Source organism: Galeopterus variegatus, unplaced genomic scaffold (assembly GCF_000696425.1).
Source record: "Galeopterus variegatus unplaced genomic scaffold, G_variegatus-3.0.2 Scaffold1438, whole genome shotgun sequence".
Classification (NCBI taxonomy): Eukaryota; Metazoa; Chordata; class Mammalia; order Dermoptera; family Cynocephalidae; genus Galeopterus; species Galeopterus variegatus.
Genome location: NW_007727549.1, coordinates 236822 through 262907, shown reverse-complemented (window position 1 = coordinate 262907; position 26086 = coordinate 236822). Strand labels below are relative to the sequence as shown.

Here is a 26086-nt window from a genome sequence, read left to right as displayed (position 1 = left end):
CACCGCCCCCGGCCCGCCCGCCGAGGAGAGGACGGAGCGGGAGGCTGCGCCAGCGGCGCCCGCTCGGGGCCCGTCGCACTCCGCACTTGGCCGCTCTGGCTGCGGGGACCGGACGGGTGCCGGCGCGGGCTCTGCGGGCCGGGAGTTTAGTCCAGGCCAGAGCCGGAGGCGAGAGGACAGTGAGCGGAGATGGCGGCCGCGGCGGCCGCGGGGGCGGAGGAAGGGATGGAGCCGCGGGCGCTGCAGTACGAGCAGACCCTGGTAAGTGAAGCCGAGCCGAGCCCTGAGGAGTGCGCTCGGGGACCTCTGCTCCAGGTTACCGTTGGAAGCGCGAGGACCAGGGGCCTAGCCTAACCCCTCCCCGGCCTTCTGAGCTGGGGAAACTGAGGCTGGGGAGTCTGAGAGGCTGCAGGGCCAAAGGGATGGAAATCTGCATGCTGGTTTCTGGCAGAGGCGGGGGGCCTGCATGGGACAAGGACATCAAGTGCTTGTCCCAGGTGTCCTTCCCACACACACGTTTTCTTTGCTCCTCCCCCTCCCCACCTGGGTCCAAGTCTTAGCACCCTCCCTAGCACCATTCACACCGTTGAACTTTCTCCACATCCCTATCTGCACCATCCAAGACATTTCCTGTGTCCCTGCCGTGTGCATGGCACTGTGCTGTAAGCACATTGTGCTCTAGAGTATGTAGAAAGATGATCAGACCCAACCCCAGCCCCTACCTCTGGGGCTAGAAACATGGCATTGTCAGGAACGTCTCAGCCCATTCTCTGGAAAAAGGTGGCCTGTTACCCTGGGGGACAGGAGCTTTAGGAAGGATGGGTCAGGCAGGAATGGGTGTGGGAACTGGGACCTTTGTCCATGCTGACTCTGGGTATCTAGCCCCCACCCATCCTAGGGTGTCCCTTGACCTCATTAGAAGCAAGGGTCCTGGGTTCTGAGCTGACTCATGGCCACCACTGTTAGTAAGTGTTTGAGAAGCCATTTGACCCTTTTCATGTCACTGGGGTGGGGGACCCAAACCCAAGGGAGAGGAATGGGCCCCATGCTTCCTTTTTACCACCTTGGGCTAGAATTTGCCTAGAAGGGGCAGGGAGGGAACCTCTCTGGGAGGAGAGGGCTTGAGCTGTAACTGAGTCTGGGAGGTGGCCAGTTACAAGAGAAAGTGACTGGAGGAAACAGGATGGCAGGGAGAGGTGGCAGGGATGGGAACAGAGCAAGAGGCAAGCCCTTGGGATAGGGTGAACAGTATCTGTCAATCTGCACAGGCCGAGGATAGGGGCATTGACCAAGGAAGCCAGGCACTGGCCTCTGAAATGGTGTCTCTGATGCACCAGTCACTTCTCCATCTCCTTCCCTTCCTTTCTTATCTCTGGAATGAGCTCTCAGGGTCATGCTCTCTCCCAGAGAGCTCTCTGCTCCAGCCTCTCCCCCTTCTCCCTCCTATCCCTTTGTCTTTCTCTCACCCTCCTACACTGTGTCTGCCTCTTTATACTCTCTTTTCCTCCTCCCTACTTCTTCCCCTCTCATCTTCTTTCTCTTCTCAGCCCCTTCCCCTCACCTCTTTTTTCTGGTATTCCCTTTCTCCTCTCTCTAGTTCCCTCTCCTCTCTGTGCTTCTCCCTTTTCTCACTCGCTATCTCTTACCCTCTCTCTGTCACTATCTTCCCCCCCTCCCCCCCAGCCCCAACAGGAGCCCTTTGTGTCCCGAAGCTAATGCGGGTGGCAGCCAGAATCTACTCCTCCCCACCCCCCAACACACGCCCAGCTTGGCAGGTCTAGCCATGGCTCAGAGATTCTCCCATCCCATCACCCAGCATCCACAGTGACAGCTCAGCCATCCACAACCTCTTCTATCACCCAACCCTCCACTGGACTCAGGACAGCTCCAGAGTGGGTCTAAGGCTACCAAGCACTCTCCACCCACCCAGAAATGCTTTCCTCTTCCAGCTGGGCTGGCAGGCTGTTTGAGGGGGGGTGGGGGGTGAAGAATGGTGACAAGGGGATTAGGTTGGGCGGGTGGGGTGCAGCTGAGTTGGTCACAGGCCAGAGGCCCAGCAGGAACGTGATAAGGATTGGGGCCGCGCCTGCTACTAGGCCCGACTCAGCTGCCCCCAGCTCCATGAGGCTCTTGTTGTTGCCTACGTGCCCTTGACCATCCCTTATTCTCTGACCTTCCCTCCTCCCACTTTCAGACTGTGCCTTAGGTTTTTCCATCCTTTCCTCCTCTGAGGCCTTGCCTCCCACTCCTCCTCAGTGCCCCCACCCCAGGCCTGTGAGAAGAGAACCAATTATTCTGCCACCCCCAGAGCCATGTCCCTGTACCTTGGCTGTCCTCACCACTCTAGCCAGGACAGCCCCCACAGTCTGCAATGTGCATTATTCCCACACCCCAAGCTGGAGTGGGAACTGTAGGTTCAAGGGGAGATAGATGATGTGAAGGCTGGGAGGAAGGGAGGCCCCAGGAACCCGCCCTGCATCCCCACCCAGCCCATGACCACTAATGCCCCATCTTCTCCATTGCTCCAGATGTATGGCCGGTATACTCAGGACCTCGGGGCCTTTGCCAAAGAGGAAGCTGCTCGGATTCGCCTGGGAAGACCTGAGCCCTGGAAGGGTCCCCCTTCGCCTCGGGCTCCCCCAGAGCTCTTGGAATACGGACAGAGCCGTTGTGCCCGATGCCGCAGTGAGACCGGGGTTGGGGCAGGGGACCTGGCTATGCTGTGCTGAAGGGGACAGAGGCCATTAGAGCTGCTGGTGGTGGGGGGGAAGGGGAGTAGGGGTAGGAGCACTTTGGTGCCAGCCTCCCCATTCTTCCCTTCCCTGCTGCCAGTCTGTTCTGTACGCTGCCACAAGTTCCTGGTGTCCAGGGTTGGTGAAGACTGGATCTTCCTGGTCCTGCTGGGGCTTGTCATGGCATTGGTCAGCTGGGCCATGGACTATGCCATCGCTGCCTGTCTGCAGGGTGAGAGCAAGCGCTGGCAGGGGAGTGTGGGAAGAACCAACCTATGCCCTCCATGCCACACTTGTTCAGGCATCTTGGCTACCTGGCCACTGACCACTTTCCCAGCCGATCTGACTGACCAACTTCAGGCATAATCACTGCCACCCCCATAGGCCACAACTTCTTACCTCCCATCTCCAAGTGACTCTCTTACCTATAGTGGTCTTTGTCCCAATGAATGCCCTCTAAGGCCCCTTCCCTTCTGTCTGTGCCCAGGCTCTGTACAATATTCCCTGGGATAACTTGTCATGTCAGTGTTTCCCATGACCAGGCAGGGAGTGGCTGTGTGCATTGGGAGTCCAGCAATGCATCCTGTTCCCACAGCTCAGCAGTGGATGTCCAGGGGCTTGAACGCCAACATCTTGCTTCAGTATCTGGCCTGGGTCACCTACCCTGTCGTCCTCATCACTTTCTCAGCAGGATTCACACAGATCCTGGCCCCTCAGGCTGTCGGTACAATAGGAAAGAAGGGGAGGGCAGAGATAGGGCCTCCTGAAATGGGCACATCAAGTGATTCTCCAGGAACTGTACCTCTCCAGGGTCCGGCATCCCCGAGATGAAGACCATCTTGCGGGGAGTGGTGCTAAAAGAATACCTCACCCTCAAGACCTTTGTAGCTAAGGTCATCGGGCTGACCTGTGCTCTGGGCAGCGGGATGCCGCTTGGCAAAGAGGTAACTGCAGTTTGGGGAATGAAGGAGTCTTAGTGGAGGAAGAGGCCAAGCCAAGGTCAGGGCGGGCCCTTTCCCCACTCATCACCTGCCCCCACCTCCAGGGCCCTTTTGTGCATATTGCAAGCATGTGTGCCGCCCTTCTCAGCAAGTTTCTCTCCCTCTTTGGGGGTATCTATGAGGTAAGGAAAACCCTGGGGAGCAAGGGGGAGGGGCTGTTGGGGGGGAGCTACTGAGCCCATGGCTGACTCCCGCTTGCCACCACTCTTGCCAGAATGAATCCCGAAACACAGAGATGCTGGCTGCTGCCTGTGCCGTGGGAGTGGGCTGCTGCTTTGCGGCACCTATTGGTGGTAGGCAGGGCTCCTCAGTCAGTCCAGTCCCCCAACCCCACCCTTGGCCTCTCCTCCTTTGCCCCTCTCATTTGGGTCTGAGTCCTTAGACCAGGCCCAGGCCTCAAGTGGCACTGTCCCCTGCCCCCTCGCAGGAGTCCTGTTCAGTATTGAGGTCACCTCCACCTTCTTCGCTGTGCGGAACTACTGGCGGGGCTTCTTTGCTGCCACCTTCAGTGCCTTCATCTTCCGGGTCTTGGCGGTCTGGAACCGTGACGAAGGTGGGGGACACCTGCGGAGTGAGGGGAGACCGAGATGGTTCAGGTGGGGGACCCACAGGGCTAGACCTGCCTTCCTCTGCTACTCCTCCCTTCAGAGACCATTACTGCTCTCTTCAAAACCCGATTCCGGCTCGACTTCCCCTTTGACCTGCAGGAGCTGCCAGCCTTTGCTGTCATTGGGTGAGGAGCTAAGGAGGTTGGGGTGTTGAAGAGGAGGGAGGTTCCCATGAGAAGACCCCCTTTTACCCCGGTACTTCTTCCCTCTCCAGTATTGCTAGTGGCTTCGGAGGAGCCCTCTTTGTCTACCTGAACAGGAAGATTGTCCAGGTGATGCGGAAGCAGAAAACCATCAATCGCTTCCTCATGAGGAAGTGAGTTTGCTCTAAGCTCCTCTCCAGGCTGCTTTGGGTTGGATGAGGGCCACAGTGGGCCAGGGGACAGTGAGGGTGAGATATTGGCCCAGTCAAAAACCAGACATTCCACAGAGAAATCAGCCAATGGTGTTTTCCAGGCTGACTGAACATTTTGGTGTTTATATGAATTACCTGAAAATAGGTACTTTTGAATTTTTAGTCAGTGGCAAAGGGCATTTGGGATCAAAGATTGAGGCTTCCTTAGGTCTTCCAGCCTGGCCCAGATAGCAGTGCTCCCAGAGAGTGTTTGGGCCTCAGTTTCCCCCCATGACCTGCGGGATGGATGAGATTTTTTTATCTCCAGAACATAGCTCTCTCATTTGTGATCCTGAGGATTAGGAATGGGGCAGCCTGAGACGTGACTTCCTTTGGGACAGACATCCTTCAGGAAGAGGGCAGCCAACTGAACCTGCTCCCTACTACACCTTGGTCAATTTCATGAGTGACTCTAGCTTCCCTTAACACTGACCTTCATTCTAAGTCACCACAAAGAGACAGGCAGAGGCAGAAACTTTTCTGCTCTCTCGCACAGTGTGCCCTTCAGCTGGTGCTTCTAAGGGTAGAAGGTGGAGTCACAGCTCAGAGGTGTCCAAGAGGGGGCTGGAGAGATGGACTTTCTGCTGCTGCTACCCACTTATGGAGTCAGGGGCCTACAGAAAGGCCTTTGGGTCAGACCCCCCAGCTCTTATAATAACCCCAGTTCACCATCAGCCTTGGAGCTATCATATCATAGATGGCAAATGGGAACTTCTCTCAGGACTGTGTGATTTCATGTAAGAGCCAAGGCTGTGCTCTGACCTCAGCCCTGAGGTATGTGAGGATACCCAGCCCATCGCCACCCATGTCTGATGCCATGAAACCTCCAACTCTAGACGCCTGCTCTTCCCAGCTCTGGTGACCCTGCTCATCTCCACTCTGACCTTCCCTCCTGGCTTTGGACAATTCATGGCTGGACAGGTAACCCCAGGCAGAACAGGAACTTGCGCTTTCGGTTGGGATGCGTTCCTTCTAAAGCCAACAACCCCAGCATGAATGACTAAGGGATCCTTTGTGTGCCATGAATTCCTATGGGCCCCTTCCCTTCATCCTCTCTGTTTCCCTGTTTACCTTAGCTCTCACAGAAAGAGACACTGGTCACCCTGTTTGACAACCGGACATGGGTCCGTCAGGGCCTGGTGGAGGAGCTAGAACCACCCAGCACCTCACAGGCCTGGAGCCCACCACGGGCCAACGTCTTCCTTACCTTGGTCATTTTCATTCTCATGAAGGTGGGGCTCCTTACATATATATCGCTAATGTTTACATCGGCTTACTAGGTGTCATGCACTATTCTAAGCACTTTCCATATATTAACTCCTCTAAGCCTCACACCAATGCTATGAGAAAGGTACTACAGTCATGCATCACTTAACGAGGGGGATACATTCTGAGAAATGCATTGTTAGGCGATCTCGTCATTGTACAAACATCAGAGTCTACTTATACAAACCTACATGGTATAGCCTACTACACACCCAGGCTTTGTGGTATAGCGTATTGCTTCAACCACTTTCGTACATGCAGACCTAAACATTATTATAAGGTGCATGACTATATTATTATCCCTGTTTTAAAGATGGGGAGTCAAAGCATGAAGAGGTTAAGTAATTGGCCCAAAGTCAAACAGCTAAATGGCAAATTTGAACCCAAGCCATCTGGTTCCAGAGTCCTTCCCCTTCCCTTCACCTTGGGGGGATTCTGGGATAGATGGGAAGTTTGTGCCTGACTGATAAGCAAGGTAGGCTTCTCCTGGGTGGAGCTGATGGGTGCCTGGGGTGCCTCCGCTAGTTTGAATTGCCTCCTGCTTGCAGTTCTGGATGTCTGCACTGGCCACCACCATCCCAGTGCCCTGCGGGGCTTTCATGCCTGTCTTTGTCATTGGTGAGTTCTCAGCTGCCTGTTCTCCCAGCTTACTGTTTACACCCTCCTCACCCTCTGGCCACTCCCTGGCCATCCCCTTTCTGCCCAGGAGTGGGTTTTGGTCCAGCCCTAGCCCGAACCCCACCCCCGCAGGGCTGTCCCCTGCACTGAATGACCCACTGGCCCCTCCCCCACCCTCTGACCCTCTCTCTTCCTAGTGCCCCCACCCTCCCCCTCCACTACCTCTTTCTCTTCCCACCCCCCTCCCTGAAGGAGCAGCATTTGGGCGTCTGGTGGGTGAAAGCATGGCCGCCTGGTTCCCTGATGGGATTCACACAGACAGTAGCACCTACCGGATTGTGCCTGGGGGCTATGCAGTGGTTGGTGAGTACCCCGGAAGACCCCTGGCCCAGGTGCGGGGACTAGGCTCCAGTGCCTCCTGCTGGCAGAAACCAGGCTTCCCTGGGATGCAGAGGCTCAATCCCCAGGACTGTACTGAGCAGCCCTGAGGGACCCCAATAGGACCTGCCCCGGATGAGAAGGGTCTTCTGGGGCCTGGGCATCCTGAGGAAACTGATGATGGCTGTCTCCAGGGGCTGCTGCGCTGGCGGGAGCAGTGACACACACAGTATCCACAGCTGTGATCGTATTCGAGCTCACAGGCCAAATCGCCCACATCCTGCCCGTCATGATTGCTGTCATCCTGGCCAATGCTGTTGCCCAGAGCCTTCAGCCCTCACTCTATGACAGCATCATCCGAATCAAGAAACTGCCCTATCTGCCCGAGCTGGGCTGGGGCCGCCACCAGTACGGAGGACTGGGTGCCAAGAGGGGTGGGGGTGGAGACTAGGGGGCAGAAGGATCCTAGGACCCCCTCACACCCACCTCCAGCAAGGTCCTGAGCTGGTGAAACTCACCTTGCTCCCTCCTGGTCAGAGCTACCTTCGTCCACACCTAGGGGAGTTGTACCTGACCTCAACTGTTCAGAAAAAAGGGTGGGGAGCAGTCCTTGACTCTTGGCCCTCAGCCCCTGTCCCAGTGGGCTCTGGGGCCTTCCTTATGGCCCTGGGATGATAGTACCCTTGGCTGCTCTCCCCATGCTGACCACAAACCAAGTATCCTTCTCTGCCCCCAGGCAGTACCGGGTGCGAGTGGAAGACATCATGGTGCGGGACGTTCCCCATGTGGCCCTCAGTTGCACCTTCCGGGACCTGCGGGTGGCGCTGCACAGGACCAAGGGCCGCATGTTGGCTCTAGTAGAGTCCCCTGGTGAGACCAGGAGGGGGGCCCAGGTGCTAGGGGCATCTCCCAGAGGTACTGTTCAAGAAGGGGCAGGGAGCTCAGAACCAGCCTCCTTGGTTCCAAAAGGAATGGGCCAACACTTGCCAGGCAGGGGTTTCCCTCTGGTGTGTGGCTTGTGTCCCACTGTGGGTATGAGAGAAGGCCTGGGGGGTAAGGTTTACCCCGAGTTCCCGAGTCTTCTTACCTCCTCTATCCAGAGTCTATGATCCTGCTGGGCTCCATCGAGCGCTCACAGGTAGTGGCGTTGCTGGGGGCCCAGCTGAGCCCGGCCCGCCGACGGCAGTACATGCAGGAGCGTAGAGCTGCCCAGGCCTCACCACCATCTGATCAGGAGAGTCCCCCTAGCCCAGAGGCTTCCGTCCACTTTCAGGTGAGGGGAAAAGCCTCACAGCCACAAAGACTTCCTAAGTGTCACTGTATAGACTGATTGGGCAGGCAAATAGAGAGTGGTCTGAGGCCACAGGCTCCCCACCCCCTTCCTGCCCATGCAGGTGAACAAAGAGGACTCAGGCTTCCCTGCAGTCCGAGGAGAGACTCACAAGCCCCTAAAGCCTGCTCTCAAGAGGGGGCCCAGCAACACCATGAGCCTTGGGGAGAGTACCACAGGTGAGCTCATCTCCATCCACAGAGCCTGAGTCCAGCCACTGAGATCCATTAGGGTCCCTGCCCAACCCTTTTGCTGGAGCCCATCCCAGCTGGAAGAGGCTTCCCAGGTGGGCCAGAGTTAGAACTGGGACGCCTGTTCCCTTGCCTTCCTCATCTCTCTTGGTCCTCTCCCCAAAGATGACATTGTGTTTGGGAACACAGGGAACGTGGAGTCGGCAGGCATCACACTCCGGAGCCTCTTCTGTGGCAGTCCACCTCCCAAGGCTGCTTCAGAGGTGAGTGGCTGTAGCCTCTCCTTCTGGCTTGCTTTCTCCGCAACTCCCTCTCTGACTCTGAGACCACTTCTCCATTAACCCTGCAATGCCTGCCTTCATTCTCCCTGCTCTTCTACCCTCCTAGCTGTCAGCTCTGGGCCTGCAGTATGCCCTTCCTCCTGGGTACCACCGCTTTCCCTCACCTTCCCCCTCCCTGTAACCTCAACTCCTCTTCTCTGGTTTGGCTCTAACAAAGTTGGAGAAGTCAGAATGCTGTGACAAGCGCAAGCTGAAGCGTGTCCGAATCTCCCTGGCGGTAAGTGCACCATCTTTTCCTGCATCTCAAGAGCACTGGACAGGGAGGGGTGGGGTCTAGGCTGGGTAAACCTCCTCACTGCTGGGGGTGCCTCCCCCAGCCCCTAGCTGCCAACCTCCCTCCCTCTCTCCTAGAGTGACTCAGACCTGGAAGGCGAGATGAGCCCTGAGGAGGTAAGGTGCCACTGGACTCTGGACGCTGTTTCTTCCTGGGTGTGTTCAGTCTTCACCTTGGCTGCTATCCTTATAGGAGGGACCATGGGGTAGGCAAAAGGGCAGGCCAGCTTTCAGGGAGTTGAGAGTGGCACCTTCACCGGCACCTTCCTCATCCCTTTCCCTCAGATTCTGGAGTGGGAAGAGCAGCAACTAGATGAACCTGTCAACTTCAGTGACTGCAAAATTGATCCTGCCCCCTTCCAACTGGTGGAGCGAACCTCTTTGCACAAGGTAGGGTCAGCGGCCCAGCCCAGGGCTGGCCCTGCTCTCAGGAGGATGGGGCAGGGATCTAGGTTCCCCCAAGTTTGGACTCATGCCAGTGGGGAAGGAAGGAGGAGAAGAGAGTGAGCTCTGTGCTGAGATGTTTTTCAGACATATTGGCTTTAGACGAAGTAAGGCTGGGAGCGAGGGCCCCTTAGCCTCTTCCTGCTGTACTGTAGAGCCAGGCATCATTTTTCCTCTGCTCAGCCTTGCCCTCAGGGAACTCTGGACCAAGCAACAACCAAAGCAGCAACAAAGGGTTTGAGCTGGGTGGAAGCCAGAAGGCCAGGCCAGGGTCAGAGCTAGGCAGGAGGCTGCCAGAGCTCAACAAGGCTGATACACCCAGGCTGAAAAAAATGGGTGAGAAACAGGCAGGATAAGAAAATCTAATAAGCAAGCTAACAAACATCCAAGTAGGGGTGGGGACACTGCAGAGAAGAGATAAACAAAGATGAGAAGCACCCAATAGGGGGCCTGGAATGTCAGACCCCAGAAAGTCTGACTTAATGCGGGCCAAAGGAAAACTGGTAGGGACACAGGAAGATAGCTCAGCAGAAGGGCAAAACAGCCTGCAGAAATGAAGAGAGGAACTGAGTACAGATATGTTGGTGGCAAGTGAGGCAGACGCCAAAGGAAGGCAGGGGCTGTCAGTGGAGGACTGCTTCCAGGGCTCCAAAGGATGGGGCATCCAGTGTCATTGGGCACCATCAGGCCTCCAAGTGAAGGCAGGAAGTACAGGCATGCCCAGCAGGCTGGTAGGAGAGCTCCTGGGACTAGTAAAAACCAAGGGGTGTTTTAAATTTTTGACAGATTTAACATGCAAGCCTTGAGGTATTGGGGAGTTGGGAGGAAGAAAATAAGCAGCAGGTGAACACTTCCAAAGCCTGCAGCTTGGGCATCTAGCTTAGACACAAGCCGTGCCTAAAAGCCAGCATTGCACAAACAAGCAGAGGTCAAGGCAGGAAGAACAGGGGACAAAAGGGAAACAAAAGCAAAAGGCAGTAAAGGAACTTATAAGCCTTTGGGTAAAGACCTCACATCAAAAAGAGTGGGGGGGGCCGGCCCGGTGGCACACTGCTACAGTGCGCCGCTTGGGAAGCGCGGCGGCGCTCCCGACGAGGGTTCGGATCCCACATGCAGACCGGTTCCCGCTCACTGGCTGAGCGAGGTGCGGGAGCAACACCGAGGGTTGCGATCCGTTGCCGGTCACGAAAAAAGACAAAAAGACAAAAAAAAAAAAAAAAAAGAGGGGGGAACTACAGTTCAGTTGCAAGGAAAGAGGAGATTGGCCTGAGAACAATACATTGGGCTTTTATTTAAAGCCTTTCTTTCTAAGACCTCTAAAGCTTTTCCACAATGATCGATCATCTTACTTAATCCTCAAGCATCCATAATGATGATGATGTCAATAATGCTGACGTTTTTTCAGTGCTTGTCATATGCACCAGACACTATGCTTAGCTCTTCACATGCTTAATACTCACAACCACACTATAAGATATTGTGATATTCCGATTTTTATAGATGAGGAAATTGAAATTCAGAGAGGGTAAGCAAGTTGCCCAAGGTCACCCAGCTAGTAAGCAGCAGAACTGGGCCTAGAATTCAAGATGGTCTGACTCAAATCCTGTGATCTTAACCATTTTAATACATAGGGAAACTGAGGCATGCAGCGAGGAGGTTATTTGCCAGAGTCAATATAGTAGAGTCAGGCCCAGAGCCCAGATTTTCTGGCCCAGCTCCCAGGATTCTTTCAGAAAGCCACGTTGTCCCTCTTCCCGTCAGTTCACTCTTCCCAAGCCCAAGAAGTGCAGGCCCTCCAGTGGGCTCCCTTATGTCTAATTAAATTAAAATGAAAAAGAACAAAGTAAGTGTTTGTTACAAACTTAAGGATCAGAGTAAGAGAAGAAGCCTTTGAGGAACCGACTAACAAAAGTACAAAGAACTGCAAGTGATAAGAACATAAAAGATTAGAATTCAACATGTCCTTGAGGCCTGAGAAATCAATAAGTAGTAGCCCAGTTAAGTTCAGGAGGGGAATATTCAAAGGGGAGAGAGAATAGTTGGAGACTATTTGCAACTGGAGATCACTGTACCAGCTAAGTACTGCATTCATGCAGGGGCCACCTACAGAGAAGCAGTGGATGGGGGAGGCGGGGAGGCCTGAGTACCAGAACTCAGGCTAGACCCACTAAGCCCAAATTCTCACTCTGCCATGTTAGGTAGCTGTGTAAATTTGGCAAATTTCTTAGCCTCTCTATGCTTCATTTCCCTTATCTGTAAAATTGGGATCATACCTTATTGGGTTTTCTGAGGATTAAAGGATTTGAAACATGAAGCACTTACAATAGTGCCTGGCACATAGTAAGTATTCATTATATGTTAGGAATTACTATTACTACTACTCCTTATATTGAGAGATGAACAATGGGGAACTTTAAAAGTAATGAGGAAAAAACTGAAGTGTGGAAGAAATGGATGTTTTCAGAAAAAGTTGAGTGATTCTGTGAGGCTGTAAACTGGGGTGCCCAGCAGAATTTGAGGCCTGATAGACAGGCAGGGGTCAGCTAGGGCCATTCTAGGAAGTCTGGGCTCCATTCAAGTTTGAGAAAGTGCATAGGACAGCAGAGCCAAGCTGGAAGAAAGGAGACAGAAACAGGAGAACCCATTAGGCTGCTGTGGCCCCAGTCCTGGTGAGGATAGTGAGGCTGGGAGTGAGGGTGAGTGGCCAGGATGTGCAGGAAGTAGATTGGTAAGGCTTGCTGACTGCCAGGAACAAGTGGTTTGCAAACCTAAAAGGCATAGGAGCCTGGCAGAAGCTCACTCTGATCAGGATTGTAGAGAAAAAGAAAATCCAAGGGAACTATTTAATAGGCTCCTTGGGAGAAGATGAGAGGGATTACTTGACCATAAGAAGATAAGGCTAAGGGATTATTAAAACAGGAAACCTTATAATAAAGACGTTTCCCTCTAAAGTTGAACAAAATTAAAGCTTATTTGTAGCATGTAGGTTTCAAGTTAGATATGAGGAGGAACTTGCTAACCACATGACAATTATGTTATAGGTATTGAAGGAATGCAGAAGAGCTTATTCTAAAGCTGAACCTCTTGTCCCCCTTAATAAGCACTGTCATGCTTTTGATGTACAAAGTTAGGAAAGTTCTGGAAGTCCCTTCCTAAGGAATTTCAAAACATTTAAAAAGTGTCAAGACAATTTAAATGAATTCTGAACGGTACTGAAGAAACTGGGTTATTACTGCTTATCTTGATTCAAACATTAAGCCAAGAGGCTTACAAGTAAACATAGAACAGTGAGATAAATGATAGGCCAAAAATTCCAGGAACTGCTGAGTCAGGAGAGCATTTTTTCAAGACATCTGGCCCAAGAAAATCCACTTAGAGCACAAGGGGAACTGGCTGAGAATTTCTGAAGCCTTGATGATTACATTTGAAAGCTTAGGGGAGGGCCCAAAGCAAAAAACATGAGGGGATGGGATGAGGTGACTCTTGTCCTGGACTGCAAGCTCCATCTCAATAGGATCTGGGATGATGCTTGGACCCCAGAAAAGGCAAACTGTGTGAGAGGGATAGACTGCTTCAAGGACGTCAAGATTGGGACATCAGTGCCAGGGTGAAGAGATGTCAAAACTGGCCAGCCAGCTAGAGGGGCAAATGGGAAGCAGGTGTCAGCCACTGTGGTGGGTGAGAGGTACAGGATTCAGGGTGCAGTGCCCCTAAGGGGGCTGTGGACCTCCCTGCTGGGTATATCCATGAATAACAGGGACATCTGCAGAAGAGGAGTAAGGCTGTGCTGCCTCTCTCTGTATGACAAAAAGTATCCTGGGACTGCACAGCCACTTCTAAGGCCCCACCTGGAACAAGTCACTTCACCACTGAGCCTCAGGAAGCTTCTCCTGTAGAATGGGCATAATACCTACTTCTCAGGACAGTACTGAAATTAAATGATAATGTAGGACCTAGCGTGGAGCCTCCAGTCATTAGATTTCACGTCTGAACAGTTCTCTCCTGCATCTTCCTTTCTAACATGGGACTAAGAATCCTTTCTGAGTCCTGTGTCTCCATCAATGTAATCAACATAGGATTTTAGCTATCACGTTTCTGAGGCCTGGGGGCATAGAAACATCATAATTATTTTCTCTCCAACATTCTTGTCCCCTTCCCCCCACCATCTGTGGCACCCCTTCTATACTACCCCCTAACCTTGTCCTGAGCCCCTTGGGGCCTGTAATTTAGAGCTGCCCCCTTGCACATCAACTCCAGTGTGTTCTCTCCCCACCCTACAGACTCACACCATCTTCTCACTGCTCGGAGTGGACCACGCTTATGTCACCAGTATTGGCAGACTCATTGGAATTGTTACCCTAAAGGAGGTAAGATGATAGTGGCCATCAAAGCCACTTCCACTTCCAGAAAGGCTCACCTGGGAGAAGTGCAGTCGAGGAGTCTAAGCAGGGAGCTCTGAGTCCAGACATCTGACACTCTTACCTTTCCAGCTCCGGAAGGCTATCGAGGGCTCTGTCACAGCACAGGGTGTGAAAGTCCGGCCACCCCTCGCCAGCTTCCGAGACAGTGCCACCAGCAGCAGCGACACTGAGACCACTGAGGTGCATGCACTCTGGGGGCCTCGCTCCCACCACACCCTCCCCGGGGAGGGCAGCCCTTCTGATAGCGATGACAAGTGCCAGTGAACCCCTCAATGGGCCGCCTAGCATGGTGCTGGCCATGGCTGCAGACCCAGATCCTACAGCTCTCATGTTCCTTCTGCTTTGGGAAAGCAGGAGGCACCTGCAGCTAGAGGCTGGAGCCCCAGCCCCACTTCCAGACCTGGGGTACCAGCTTCTCACAATTCATTCTACCTGGAATCTGACCCACCTGCAGCAAGTTTTACAAGGACAGGAAGATCGGCACTACCCTGGCAGGATGGAGGCGGCTGTCACTTGAACACTGTTCCCCCTTTGAGGGGGAAAGGGGTAAAACTAAGATGGGTTTATACTGGAACCTCCAATGACCAGATGTATATATAGATTTGCAAAGATTTTTATATTAATTTAATAAAACAAATTCTTAAATAGAACAAAATAAACACCTAATGAGCCACTCATATATAGAATGCTTGTGCCCGTTAGCTCTTGTTCTTACCCTGGGCACTCTTACCTGCCAAAGCCTATAAGGCTCCTTATTTTGCAGCCACCCACCCTGCCTGCAGCCATGAAATCTGTTCAGTGTCCTTGGAAATGCTGGATCTGTCAGAGGCCTCCGCTGCTTGGTTATTAACACCCTTGATGAGAGTAGAGTGGGGAGGTGGGCAGTACTGTAGCTGTGGCCTTTCATTCAGCCAAGAAAGGCACTACCTCCTTGCCTCCCCAAGGAGAGACACTCCCTCATGACTGTCACTCATTGGCACAATTCCTGCCCTGGGCAGGCATCAGCTGACAACTGCCTGGCCACCCCGTGGCCCCCTTGTGGCCCTCTCTGGAAGAACATCAAAGTCATAGCTTTGTAGCAACCAGAGCCATCTCTTCTTCCAACCCCACACTAAAGAGAACTCTGCATGAATGGGGCAGCCTGGCTGGCTGTGAACCAGCGGGACACTGCCCACACATCCTAGGAGGGGCTGGGATGGGGCCCAGGCCCCATTAGGGGGGCCAGGAAAAGAGTGGAGGGCACATGCTTCCATCATTCCAGTGCCTCCCAGAGAAGATCCGACTGAAAGAACAGACCAAAAACCCTCTGTCTTTAGGAAAAAAAGAAAAAGATTTAGAGACGATGGAGAAGTGAAGCACAGCACGTGCCCAGCTGGGCAAGGGGCCCTTGGGGGACGGCTCAATCCATAGGCTCTAGGAGGGCAGGAGCCAGGCCACCCAGGCAAGGGTGATTGTATCAAGCACTGCACATAGACTCAAGAGGTGAGGAGAGAAACAGAAGAGCGAGGCATGGGGAGGCCAGAGGGAGTGGCCGGGCTCCCTCCCACTCCACCTCCACACAGCCCAGTCACAACAACCCCCTTAGGGGTTCACATCATCTGAGGAGAAAATGTGTGTGGTGTTTTTGATTTAAGAACATGAACATCACTGTCTGCCACAGCTGTAGCCATGCCCCAGGGGCCCCGGGCAACCCCCGGCAAACCCCAAGGTGGGGGCAGGACATGCGCCCCCAGCCCAGCCCCTGCCTCTTCTCCAAACACTTTCATGCAAAACACACAACGGAGAATTGAGTGCTCCCAGGAGCCCTCTAGGCTGCAGTTGGGCACAGAGGCTCTGCCCCTAGCAGCAGCCAGGGGACACATGCCACCACCAGGCATGATTTGGGTCACTGTTCCTCTGGCTCCACCTCATCCTCGTCTAAGGACACCACCCCAGAAGAAGCCACATCAGAGGCTTGCCGCTGCCGTTCCCAGCTGCCCATTGGTGGTGGGCAGAGCAGCTGGCAGTTCTTGCAGGGGGCTGGCTCCTCCTCAGCAGGGGAAAGGCAGGACTCCGTGAGGGTCGAATTGTAGAGTGAGTCCTGGGCTTCCAAGGGGCCCAGGCTGCGGAAGGCACTTTCCCGGCTGGGGGGCAGTTTGGCAAGGAGCAGCTCATCGCCCAGCAGCTGGGAGGCCAGCCGGGCTGGGGAGCCCAACAACCCATCCTCCAGGCTGCACAGACTAGAGCACAGGGTGTCTGGGGACACGGTCTGCGAGCAGTCGCTCTCAGGCTCCACAGAGCCCTGGCGCATAGGCCTGGAGAATCTGCGGCCAGTGAAGAGGTCCTGGAGGTGAGGTCCCACGGGCAACTGCCCAGCCATGTCTGCAAGGGGGAGAGAAAAGAAGACAGCCCTGCTGGCCCCATTTGAGTTGGCCAACCTGGAAGTAATATCCCCCCACCCTGTTCCATCCCTGGTGTAGCTCTGGGGGTAGTGAATAGAAGCTGGGCAACCTGGGGCAAGTCACAACTTTTCAATGCCTCAGTTTCCTTAATGGTAAACTGGGGATTCTAATACCTACCTTATGGGGTTGTTGAGAGAACAAGAGTCTAGCAGCACACAGTAAGCAAGTAATAAATGCAGGGCCACCCCATATGGTTATGCAGGTTGTTCACTGCACAAGGGAAGCCTGTCTAAGGCAGTGAAATTCAGCCCTCACTCTGCTCACCAAGCAGCATGCCCTGGCATGGGGCTGTGCCCGCCAGAGAAAGGGGTGCCTTTTTCTAGTTTGCACAAAGATTGCACATGGGCTCACAGTGGTCTTAGATAAATGTTAGTTATTATCATTATTCCAGGGGCCAAAGCAGGCCTGGAACTCAAACAAAAATGCTTGTGATTTAGGATTCCATATTGGCCTCAGGCATCCAAATCAGTCCCCTCTGGCCACTCTCAGACCTGCTATAATGTATTGTCTGCCTTGGGTAAGTTGTTAATTAGCTGGAAGGGTGGGGGCCGATAGAGGTGATCTTCAAAGGCAAAAAGGTGGGGGTGAAGGGATGGTGGCCTGTGAGGCTTGAGCCCAGAAACTACAGAGAAAATCAGCCATGTGGTCCACAGAATGGAAGATGAAAGGAGGGCCCAGCACAGCTGCACGCCCCACAGGATCCCCTCTGCAAGCACTGACCCAGAGAAAGGCCCACAGGCTGGAATGCAAAGATGCTGAGCTGGAGCCAGCATGGCCCTGTGGGTATTCCAGGCCCAGCATGTCTTCCTGTTTGCCTGGGGCCGCAGCCCTGTGAGGTGCTGTGCTGCTGCACTGCAGGTCATCTGTCCTGCCACAGCCAGCCAGAAGGCTGCCTCGGAAAGGAAAAGGCAAGGGCACTATAGACCCTCCCAGAGATATGGCTGCACAGAAGGTGTCACTGAGGTCTCTGGGCTTTTTTTTTTCTGAGGACAAGGCCCAACTACACAGACAGGCAAAGAAGGCTCAGCACATGGGAAGGAACTACTCCAACTGATGATTTCCCACCCATGAGTGTAGACAGCCCTCCTGCCCCTGGAGTGTCAAGGACCACCTGGACAGAGTCTGCCCCTCCCACCTCTCCTTGCAAAGACTGAGGGTGTTATGGGTGTGGCTCCGAATGAATCACAAGGCCTATCAGGTGGGTCCACCCAGCTGGCAACACTAGCACAGGAGGTCCTTCACCTGTGTCAGCTCCCCCAGCAAAGTCCTCGTCATAGGAATCGTCGGTGGAATCCTCACCATCGACTGAAGACCATGCCCGGAGCTTGGCTTCTGCAATGGCAAACTGCTCAGCCACTCCTGTTGGAGAGGAAACAGAATTCATTAGCAGAGAAGGTAAACTAAGACTAGGGCTCAGCTTCGAGATAGGAGAGGGAAGAGACAGGGGTGTGGAATGACTCTAACCCCCATGTCAGACCCGAGGAGATGAGAGATAACTGCCCTATAACAAGTATGTGGCTTATCCCTTTTCTGCCACCCACCTGCTGCAAAGCGAGCCTCTTGTTCACCCTCACTGAGGTCTGAATAGGAGGAAAAAGCTGATTCCAGGGCAGCAGGTGAGTCATTTGGCTTGCTCCAGCCCTTCCACTCAATGAGGTGAGCCACTCGGCCCTGGGCCATGGCAGTAGGCTTGGTCACGTGGTCCTTCACCACCTGAGAAATACCTGGAGGTTGGGGAGAGGGGAGAAGAATGGTAAGGGCACAAGCCAGGGAGTACCTTAGCAGGGAAGTGGAAGGGTGGCAGCAGTTAGGATCTATGTATGCCTTTGGGTGGGTGGGAGGAGGGACTGGGATTCATCCGAGAGAGGGTGGAAAAGGGAGATCCCAGCAAGTGCTCACAGGAAACAGTCCCAAAGGACATGTGCAAAAGGGAGGAGGAAAGACAAAGTGGCCAGAAACATGGGAGGGAGATGCATACCATGCAGGGAGGATCTGGCCAGCGCAGCGATCTCCTGGATAGTTAGGGCTCTCCGGGACTTGGGCAGCATCGCGACTGTGTCTCCAACATTCACCTTGGGTGACACCATCAGTAAGTCAGTGCCCCTCTGACAGCAGTTACCTCTTCCCCACCCCTGCCATGCCCCCCTCCCACCCACACCACACCAAAGATGTCAGGAGGAGATGGGAGCTGGGAAGAGATGTCAGGGCAGCACATGTGTCCCAGTGGCTGCTGGGAAATGTAGGAGGGTAAGAAGCTAGGAACAGCAAACTGTCTTCCCAGGGAGCAATGAAAACTCAAGCAGGCCCAGAGGAGCAGAACTACAGCTAATCTTCCACCTTCCCAGCTCCCAGGGTCAGGAAGTGAAGAAGGGGGAAGAGAAGGGAGGCAGAGGGTATGGCATCGGGGACTTCTTTAAGATCCCCTCCTCTTCCTCAGTCTTCAGATCCACATTCTAGCTGTTCCTAGACTGCCTACCAAAGCCACAAACTCAGCATGACCAAAACCAGATCCAACACCTTCTCCCCACATCTGGCCCTGCTTCCTGACTTCCTTACTTTGCATCGCCCCACCATTTTCCTGTTCAGCCTGACTCCAACCTCAGCATTACTGAGTTTAATATGCTTCCCCTAAGCTTTGCTTACCCATATCTGTTGTTAAGACCTAGTGATTCCATTTCCACACTTCCTCTGATACTACCTTCATCCTTTCCATTCCCACTGCCACTGCCCGTCCTCAAGACCTCAGTGCCCCCTGCCCAGATTAGCACAAGTAGTGGTCCCCCAAACTCCTCCAATTCTATGCTATTTTTCAGCCCAAAATGTTGTGTGTGTAAGTGTTCCCTCTCTCCCTCCCTCTCTTCCCATGGCTGGCCCGCCCTTTCTCATCCTTCCAGTTTGGGCTGAAATATCACCCGTCAGAGAAGCGTTCCTGGCCACCCTTTCAGTGGTCCGTCCTCCCTCTGTAGTCTCTAACAAAATACTAACCCCATTTGTCGCCCTTAATCACAGTGTATAATTATGGTCTATTTTGTGTGTTTCCTGTTTTTCGTTGGTTTCCCTCACTGGTCTTTAGCTCTTTGAGGCATTTAGTCTGTTTTGGTCACTGCTGCACCCCAGTATTTAGCATAGTGCCTAATACAGAATAATCTCTCAAAATGCATAGGCTGAATAAATGAAATAAGGTATAAATGTAAACAATTTTCCTGGAGTACAACTGGTCACAGCATGTCTCTTCAAAATCTTTTCTGGGCTCCCCCACTGTCCAGGGAGGTTAGTGCAGTCTTCATACCCAGGCACTTTGGGACCCCACTCTGTGAAACCCCCGTCTCCTTCCAGGCCTCGTTGAAATGCACCACTGATCTCATCTGCCCAATAAAACCCCACTGCTCCATCTTCCCTATCAGCAAGTAGCCCACCTGCCTCCAGGAAAAGGAACCTCTCTGGGCCAAGAATGCCATTCTTACCTGGAAAAATGCTCCCTACTATTTAAGACCTAATAATGCTTTCAGCCCACAGTATCTCTCTCTGTCCTATTTGAACCTCCCACCCAAGCACTGCCCTTGTATCTCTCCTGAGGGAGTTCGGGATGGCAGGGCCTGAGTCTGATCCACCCGGGTTTCTAACTCCACCCTGCACCTGGCTCCCTGCTCCTTGACAAGCCCCAGCAAATGTTTCCCTCAATGAATGAAGTCAGAGACACAAACCCCCTCCCAGGCATTGCCTAGCTCTCTCTATGCGTTTCTGCCCCTCACAAGAGTGGCCTCCACCTGCTCCTTGACCTCAGGCCCACTCTAGGTCCCTCCCCTTTGGTACCTGGCTGACAGGGCCCCCAGGGTGGCGCCGGTAGCCTCCGGCCAGGCCAGGGGGGAGGAGCACCTGCTGGGTGTTTCCTGGCTCGTTCTCCCTCCCTTCCCTCCTTCTCCCCCTCCCCTCCCTCCCCTCCCCCCAGCGGCCGCCATCCCCGCCTGGCACTCCGCGCAGCTGCGGCCCAGGCCCAGAGAAAAGGTGTATGTCTCCCTAGCAACGCATCACCATGCAACAGGGTCTCCCGGGATACGGCCCGGGATGCGCTGACGTCAGCGCCGAAGGCGCGAGGTTGCCCGCCCGCCCGCTGGCACAGCTCCCAGAGAAGGAGAGAAGCAGACCGGCGCGGGGGCGGCCTTGGAGCCCGCCGGCCGGATAGCGCCTCCACTTGCAGGAAAAGGGAGCCAGAAGCAGAGAAGCAAGCTGAGGATGTGGGGGTGGGGGATACAGATCCCTTTTACGTGGATGCGGTCCCCTTCCCCCCACCAACACTAGGGGCCCAGCACCTCTGGCAAGTCCTGGCTGTCCACGGAGGAAGGGCGGGGGGACCGGCTCCAGCCTCGGAGAGTCCGGACAGATCCCAAGGAGGATAGAGAGAGACCCCGAGGAAGTTCGATCCACTCCACAGCCCAGGCTGGGTCCGAGGACACTGAGGGGTGGGGGAAAGGCTGCTCAGCTGGGCCCCTACTTCTACCAAGATCCCCATTTTCATCCAGTGTTGCTATATCATTTCTCCTCCCCCTCCCTCACTTGCTAGACTATCAGCGAGGACCAGGTGCTCTCACCTCTGAAAGCCCCTATCCCACAGCCCTGACTCTCAGACCTCTGAGGTCATTTTGTGGCTGCCACTGGCCACCTTCCTGCTCTGGATATGTTTTGTCATCAAAACTCTAGGGTGAAACACAAACGTTGATAAATTCTTAATCTTCTCCCAGTTTCTCAGCATAGCTACCCATTCCTCTCAGAAAGCACACTGATTCTTCTACCCCCCATGACCCCCAGCCCACTACCACCCTGGACCCTCTGCAGGCTTGCTGCCTTTCTTCTCTCCTCCTCCTACCCTGGTTCTTTCCCCTCACCAGCCTTAGCTGGTCTATAGTTCTTTACTCTTCTTTTCTGACAAACCCGTGATTTTTTCTGATTTTTACCTGGTCTCCTAAAGCCTTTTCCTGATGTCCTCTGGCCCCAGCCTGGTTCCCAATATCTAAGCCAGAGTAATTTTCCTCTTGCCACCTAAGCACCCTACTGCTCAGCTTCCCATCACCTTCCAGATCACATCTACAGTCCCTGGTCTCACCTCTGCGACTTGTCTGACAAGTCCATCGTCCTCCAGGCCCTTCACGCTGCCACAGAAACATTTTGCCCAGCACAGAAATCATAGGCATGCTGACTGTGTTGATGCGGAGAACCAAAAGCCCAGAACTGCTCCAGGCTGAGCTGCCAGTTCTATTCCTGTTTTGGCTCCGGATGCTGAGCCAGTCCCCTCCCCACTTGGAACCTGTGCCTAGTCACATAAAGAGAACACTCCTGCTTCATGGCTTTGAGGAGGTGGGAGTGATACGGGCCCAACTCTCTGGGGCTCAAGGTGCTGAGGCCCATCCCCTACACAGTGCCAACAGGCAACATACATCACAACTGACCTTTAGCTGGAGCAGCAGTCTCTGTCCCTGAGCCTCAGCCAGCTGGCGGTCCCCAGAAATGCTACCAAACAGAAGGAAGACAGGAGGTTACAGGCCATCCCTGGCCCCCAGCTGGTACCTAAGCAGGGCTCTTGAGGCCAGTCCTGAGGTCAGCCAAACTCTCCCCTGTCTACAGGAGGGGATGATTTCCTGAACTCCAAGCTCATAAGGTTAATTTAGTACTACAAATCCCAGAGTTCCTCAAGGGAAATGCAAATCTCAGCCAGTCTTAACTCTGAAGAACCTCGAATACCAAACACACTAAGGCCTGTGTGACTGACCACCTGCCCTGAAGGACAAAGACCCATTCCAAACACAGCCCTCAATGTCATAAGTCCCTGCCTGGCTGGCCATAGGCTTGGAGAAATCCATGACAGTGAAGTAAAGTAGGCTGGCAGACCTCAGATGCACAGGACTAAGGCCAGGCCCCAGTATGCATCCCCATCCATGGAAACTAAGGCCCAAGCAGGGGTCAGCAGTTGTGGGAAGGAAGCCCTGATGGCCTCCCTTTCTTCCCCTCCACAGAGTAGGGCGATTCCTTCTTGTTTTTGTTGGGGGTAGGGAAAGGAAATTAAGAGTCATAAGAGGTGACAGGTGATTAGGTGCTCACAGGTGCCCAAAGTGGGGCCTCAGTCCCTTTCATCAACCAGGTAATTCTGAAGCGGGAAGCATTAAGCCAAACCCTATGGTAGGGTGCTTAGCTTATGTTTAAAGGCTACCTCCTTAAGAGGCTAGGGACGCATCTGGGAGAGGCAGGTTGCCAGCACAGGGCCACTCCCAGGGCAGTGAGAGGAGAGGTGGAGGCCAGTGAGGGTGTGTGGGCATGCGAGGTCAGTCGCCAGGGGCTGGAGGTTGACTAGCCCCTCCCAAGGCCATCCACCTCCTGCCCCCCTTAGCAGTGGGAACAGGCTGAGGGCGATGAGACCACGCGTCTGCCCTGCAAAGCCCAGAAGCAGGCAGGCCATGCGAGCGAACCGAAGTCGACTTCGCCCCCTCCCCGCTCATTCCCCCTCCCTCCTGTTGCCTGGCCCGCCTCCCCGGTGCAGGCTCCTCCCTCTCCCGACATCGGCCCCCTCCTCAAGGACCCCACCCGCCCGCGGCCCGCGCACCGGGCGGCTGTAGTCCGCCTCTCCAACCAGTGCCCGGCCTCCGCCTCTTACCCTGACCCGCTGGGCTCCGAGAGCCGATACAGCCCATGGCCGGGCACACAGGCACGTTAGCCCGCACTCGGGGCCCGAGCCATCGCCTTGCAGAGGGTCGGGCCGCGGCCACCACCAGGGAGGGGAGAGAGGGGAGGGGGTGGGAGCCGCGCGTCCGCCGCTGCTCCCGGGAGAGGGAACCGGGCCAGTGACGTCAGCGCGGGGGCGTGGCCTCCCACGTCACCAAGGCGGGCCGGGCAAGGCCGACGTCACGGCCACGCAAGGGAAAACGCCCGTCCTCGCCTCCCGACCCTGTGGAGGCACCATGCAGGCCGGTTTCTGCCAACACTCACTGGGCCATGCCCACTCATGCTACAAGGGGACAGAAATCCTCGTTGCCTCCAGGCCCCTCACTTTACAGATGGCACGTTGAAGCCATAAAGGGCTTCTCTGGCTATCAACAGCTCGAAACAGAGCCTTCACACACAGTACCCTGGATTAACATTCTGCTAAGAGAGCAACAGTCCAGCAAGAATGTCCTATGTAAGCACCCCACAACCATTAGTCTCCCTTCTCTCCTAACCAAGAGGGAACCCCTTCATGCCCACCTCGAGGGCCCAACCCTCCAGGAAACTGGATCCCCGGACCCTCAAAATCATGGACCAGGTAAGAGGCAGGAAGGGTGCCGAATTACAGGGAACAATGCTACAGTGCCAGCTCTAGAAAGGACGATGCCCACCTATCCACACCCCTTCTCCAGAGGGAGTAGGCCATAAAGCAGAGAGGCATTGAGCTTAATTGAATTCATGTTTTAATAATTACAGGCACCGTGCCCCCCCTTCCCCCTGCCCAGGCAGCAGCAGGGGTGGTGCAGGGGCTGGGGCATATGCCCCCAGCAGCGAGGACGGCAGTCCCAAGAGTGATTTTCAGAAAATAAAAAAGGACCCCAGGGGCAGGTGGTGGTGCCTCCCGCCCCCCCAAGACACACCAAATTTCAAGACTTTATATATAATATATCTCTGTGCCCCAGGGGGAGGAGAGGGACACCTGGCAGCAATCCTGGAGGGGGGCCCCAGGCAGCCCCAAACCATCCTGCCTCTTCAGCCACTTTATTAGCTCAGACACATCGCACTACAGGCACCCACTGCCACCGCCGCTGCTGCCACCCCCCTGCAGTCCAGGCGTCTGGCCGGGCCATCCATGTGTCCATGGGGCTCCAAGTTCCTGGCCCCACCCGCCCTCAGTTGTGGTCAGACTCCTCCTCCTCCGCCTCACGAAGCCACTTGAAGAAAGCTGTGACAGATTTAAGGGCCACGCCCTTGCCCTGTTGCTCAGCTGGGTCCTTGCTACTCTCCCAGCTGTAGAAGGCATCCTCCTTCACCACGTCCTCATCGTACAGGGTATCAAAGAACATCCGAAGCAGGTCTGCAAACAGGCAGGATAGCAGTTAGAAGTGGACAGCCACCCCAGCCTGTCCCCAAGGATTCCTCCCAAGCTCCATTGTTAAAACAAGACCATGACCCACAATCTGGACATTTGCACCTGACCACTCCAGAGTGACTAGACCTCTGGAAAGGATGCTACTGTCATCATCTAAGAGACTGGTACACAGGAATGAGTCACTGGCCATAAAAAAAAAAGCCTGATAAACTCGCCCTGCCCCAACATGGCAGCTTCAAACTTCTCCACACATGATATATTTAATGGGGAAAACTACACACAGAATTGGTATTCCTGAATCTGGGGAATCACTAAAGTCAGATGTATCACTCACAAACATCAACGGTGTAACCTGAACGTTCACTGGCCCCCAAAAGGAATCTGACAAACTCTTGATCCCAATTTCCTCTTCCTTCCCACATATCTCCTGAACATACACACCCTCTCTGGCCTTGACACTTGTGAGTGGTACATCCTTTGCCAGAAACATCTGTCCTCCTGTCACCTTCCTAGCGAATTCCTTCAAGACAACTCAAGCACCCCCTGCTCTGACCCACTGTCTCCACCCCTGGCCGCTAGGGTAGGCTTTCCCAAGCACCTGTCCTGTAACTCCTGAACACAACCTACTCCATTCCCCACACTGCGTTGCTAGTCTTCCAAACCAAACTTAATATACTCCTCAAAACAAAGAAAGGCACAGTAAGGATCTGAAGTCCACACAGAGGTGAAATCCTGACTAAGCCATCTAGAAGCTGCAAGCCAGGACGTTCCTCAGGGCATATACCCACCCCAAAATCCTCAAACTGTGCCTCTGGGCACAGCAGCCTCTCACCCTCATCCCCCAGCAATAGCAGCAGCAGACCCTTCACCATCCCACACCTATGTTCCAAATCCTATGCAAACCCAGCCTGAGGACCCTATACAATCGATTATCCATTCTGCCCTATATTTTCAAGCCCAAGTTTCTCCCACCTAAACTTTACAAAAGGTCAACCTTTTTCTTTTTGGCAGCTGACTGGCACAGGGATCCAAACCTTTGACCTTGGTGTTATCAGCGCCACACACTAACCAAGTGAGCTAACCAACCAGCGCCCCCTTTTTTTTTGGCAGCTGGCTGGTAAGGGGTACAGAGATGCGTACCCTTGACTTGGTGTTATATAACACTGCCCACTAACCAAGTGAGCTAACAGGCCAGCCCAGGCCCCCTTTTCAACCACTATTTCTTACAGCTAAATAAGATTTTGTCCACAATTGCTGTTTTCCTTTCTTCCTGTCTCAGTCCTTCCCAATCCAGAATCTGACCCCTGCCCACCCAACCAAATCTGTTTTTGCCAGGGTGGGCTCCATGTTTTTATATCCCAGAGGCCTTTGATTTTCAGATCTGCTCCTACAGAACTCTCAGCAGCACCTAGCATTATGGCCCACTTTGCTCTCTTTAAAAAATGTCCTTTGTGGGCCGGCCCGGTGGCACACTGCTACAGTGCGCCACTTGGGAAGCACGGCGTTCGGATCCCATATACAGACTGGCCGCTCACTGGCTGAGCGAGGTGCAGGAGCAACACCAAGGGTTGCGATCCCGTTGCCGG

The 26086-nt window shown here is 54.2% G+C and overlaps 3 protein-coding genes across 12 annotated transcripts in view; 1 reads left to right on the top strand and 2 right to left on the bottom strand.

The window, feature by feature from the left end:
* Positions 1 to 133: 133 nt before the first annotated feature.
* On the top strand, positions 134 to 14652 carry CLCN2 (chloride channel, voltage-sensitive 2). Its single transcript, XM_008577020.1, has 25 exons — positions 134 to 261; positions 2529 to 2685; positions 2833 to 2964; positions 3328 to 3456; positions 3543 to 3676; positions 3778 to 3855; positions 3948 to 4026; positions 4161 to 4286; positions 4382 to 4466; positions 4556 to 4657; positions 5572 to 5656; positions 5812 to 5967; positions 6550 to 6619; positions 6872 to 6982; positions 7192 to 7405; positions 7734 to 7867; positions 8098 to 8270; positions 8392 to 8506; positions 8708 to 8781; positions 9017 to 9076; positions 9211 to 9249; positions 9418 to 9522; positions 13857 to 13943; positions 14067 to 14177; positions 14352 to 14652. Exons 1-25 carry the CDS (start codon positions 190 to 192, stop codon positions 14595 to 14597), a joined length of 2874 nt encoding a protein of 957 aa, XP_008575242.1. The 5' UTR covers positions 134 to 189; the 3' UTR covers positions 14598 to 14652.
* Positions 14653 to 15304: 652 nt separating this feature from the next.
* On the bottom strand, positions 15305 to 23205 carry LOC103593911 (protein FAM131A). Of its 3 annotated transcripts, XM_008577024.1 has the most exons (7): positions 23082 to 23205; positions 21883 to 21943; positions 20749 to 20891; positions 18417 to 18510; positions 17980 to 18162; positions 17681 to 17797; positions 15305 to 16358 (listed from the first exon to the last, which is right to left on the bottom strand). In XM_008577024.1, exons 4-7 carry the CDS (start codon positions 18484 to 18486, stop codon positions 15883 to 15885), a joined length of 846 nt encoding a protein of 281 aa, XP_008575246.1. In that variant the 5' UTR covers positions 18487 to 18510; positions 20749 to 20891; positions 21883 to 21943; positions 23082 to 23205; the 3' UTR covers positions 15305 to 15882. The 3 variants fall into 3 exon arrangements, with proteins under 3 accessions (XP_008575246.1, XP_008575243.1, XP_008575244.1); XM_008577021.1 differs by lacking the exons at positions 21883 to 21943; positions 23082 to 23205 and adding an exon at positions 21540 to 21657; XM_008577022.1 differs by lacking the exons at positions 21883 to 21943; positions 23082 to 23205 and adding an exon at positions 21540 to 21657 and having other exon boundaries at positions 17738 to 17797.
* A 648-nt stretch (positions 23206 to 23853) lies between these two features.
* The window catches only part of EIF4G1 (eukaryotic translation initiation factor 4 gamma, 1), a 34282-nt gene continuing 32049 nt past the window's right edge, over positions 23854 to 26086 (bottom strand). For all 8 annotated transcript variants that reach the window (XM_008577012.1, XM_008577016.1, XM_008577018.1 and 5 more), the window contains one exon: positions 23854 to 24485. In XM_008577012.1, the coding sequence (XP_008575234.1) occupies positions 24301 to 24485 (185 nt within the window). In that variant the 3' untranslated portion in view covers positions 23854 to 24300. The remainder of the gene's footprint in view (positions 24486 to 26086) is intronic.

What these genes read in the sequence shown, in the direction of transcription:
- CLCN2 (XM_008577020.1), top strand. Translation starts at nt 190, where the DNA reads ATGGCGGCCGCGGCGGCCGCGGGGGCGGAGGAAGGGATGGAGCCGCGG. An exon ending in CTTTGCGGCACCTATTGGTG is followed by an intron (nt 4,027 to 4,160) that starts GTAGGCAGGGCT and finishes GCCCCCTCGCAG; the next exon opens with GAGTCCTGTTCAGTATTGAG. An exon ending in CTCCCAAGGCTGCTTCAGAG is followed by an intron (nt 8,782 to 9,016) that starts GTGAGTGGCTGT and finishes GCTCTAACAAAG; the next exon opens with TTGGAGAAGTCAGAATGCTG.
- LOC103593911 (XM_008577021.1), bottom strand. Translation starts at nt 21,627, where the DNA reads ATGCCTATGATTTCTGTGCTGGGCAAAATGTTTCTGTGGCAGCGTGAA. An exon ending in TTGTCAGACAAGTCGCAGAG is followed by an intron (nt 20,892 to 21,539) that starts GTGAGACCAGGG and finishes CCCACCCCTCAG; the next exon opens with TGTCCTCGGACCCAGCCTGG. An exon ending in GGCCAGATCCTCCCTGCATG is followed by an intron (nt 18,163 to 18,416) that starts GTATGCATCTCC and finishes CCCAACCTCCAG; the next exon opens with GTATTTCTCAGGTGGTGAAG.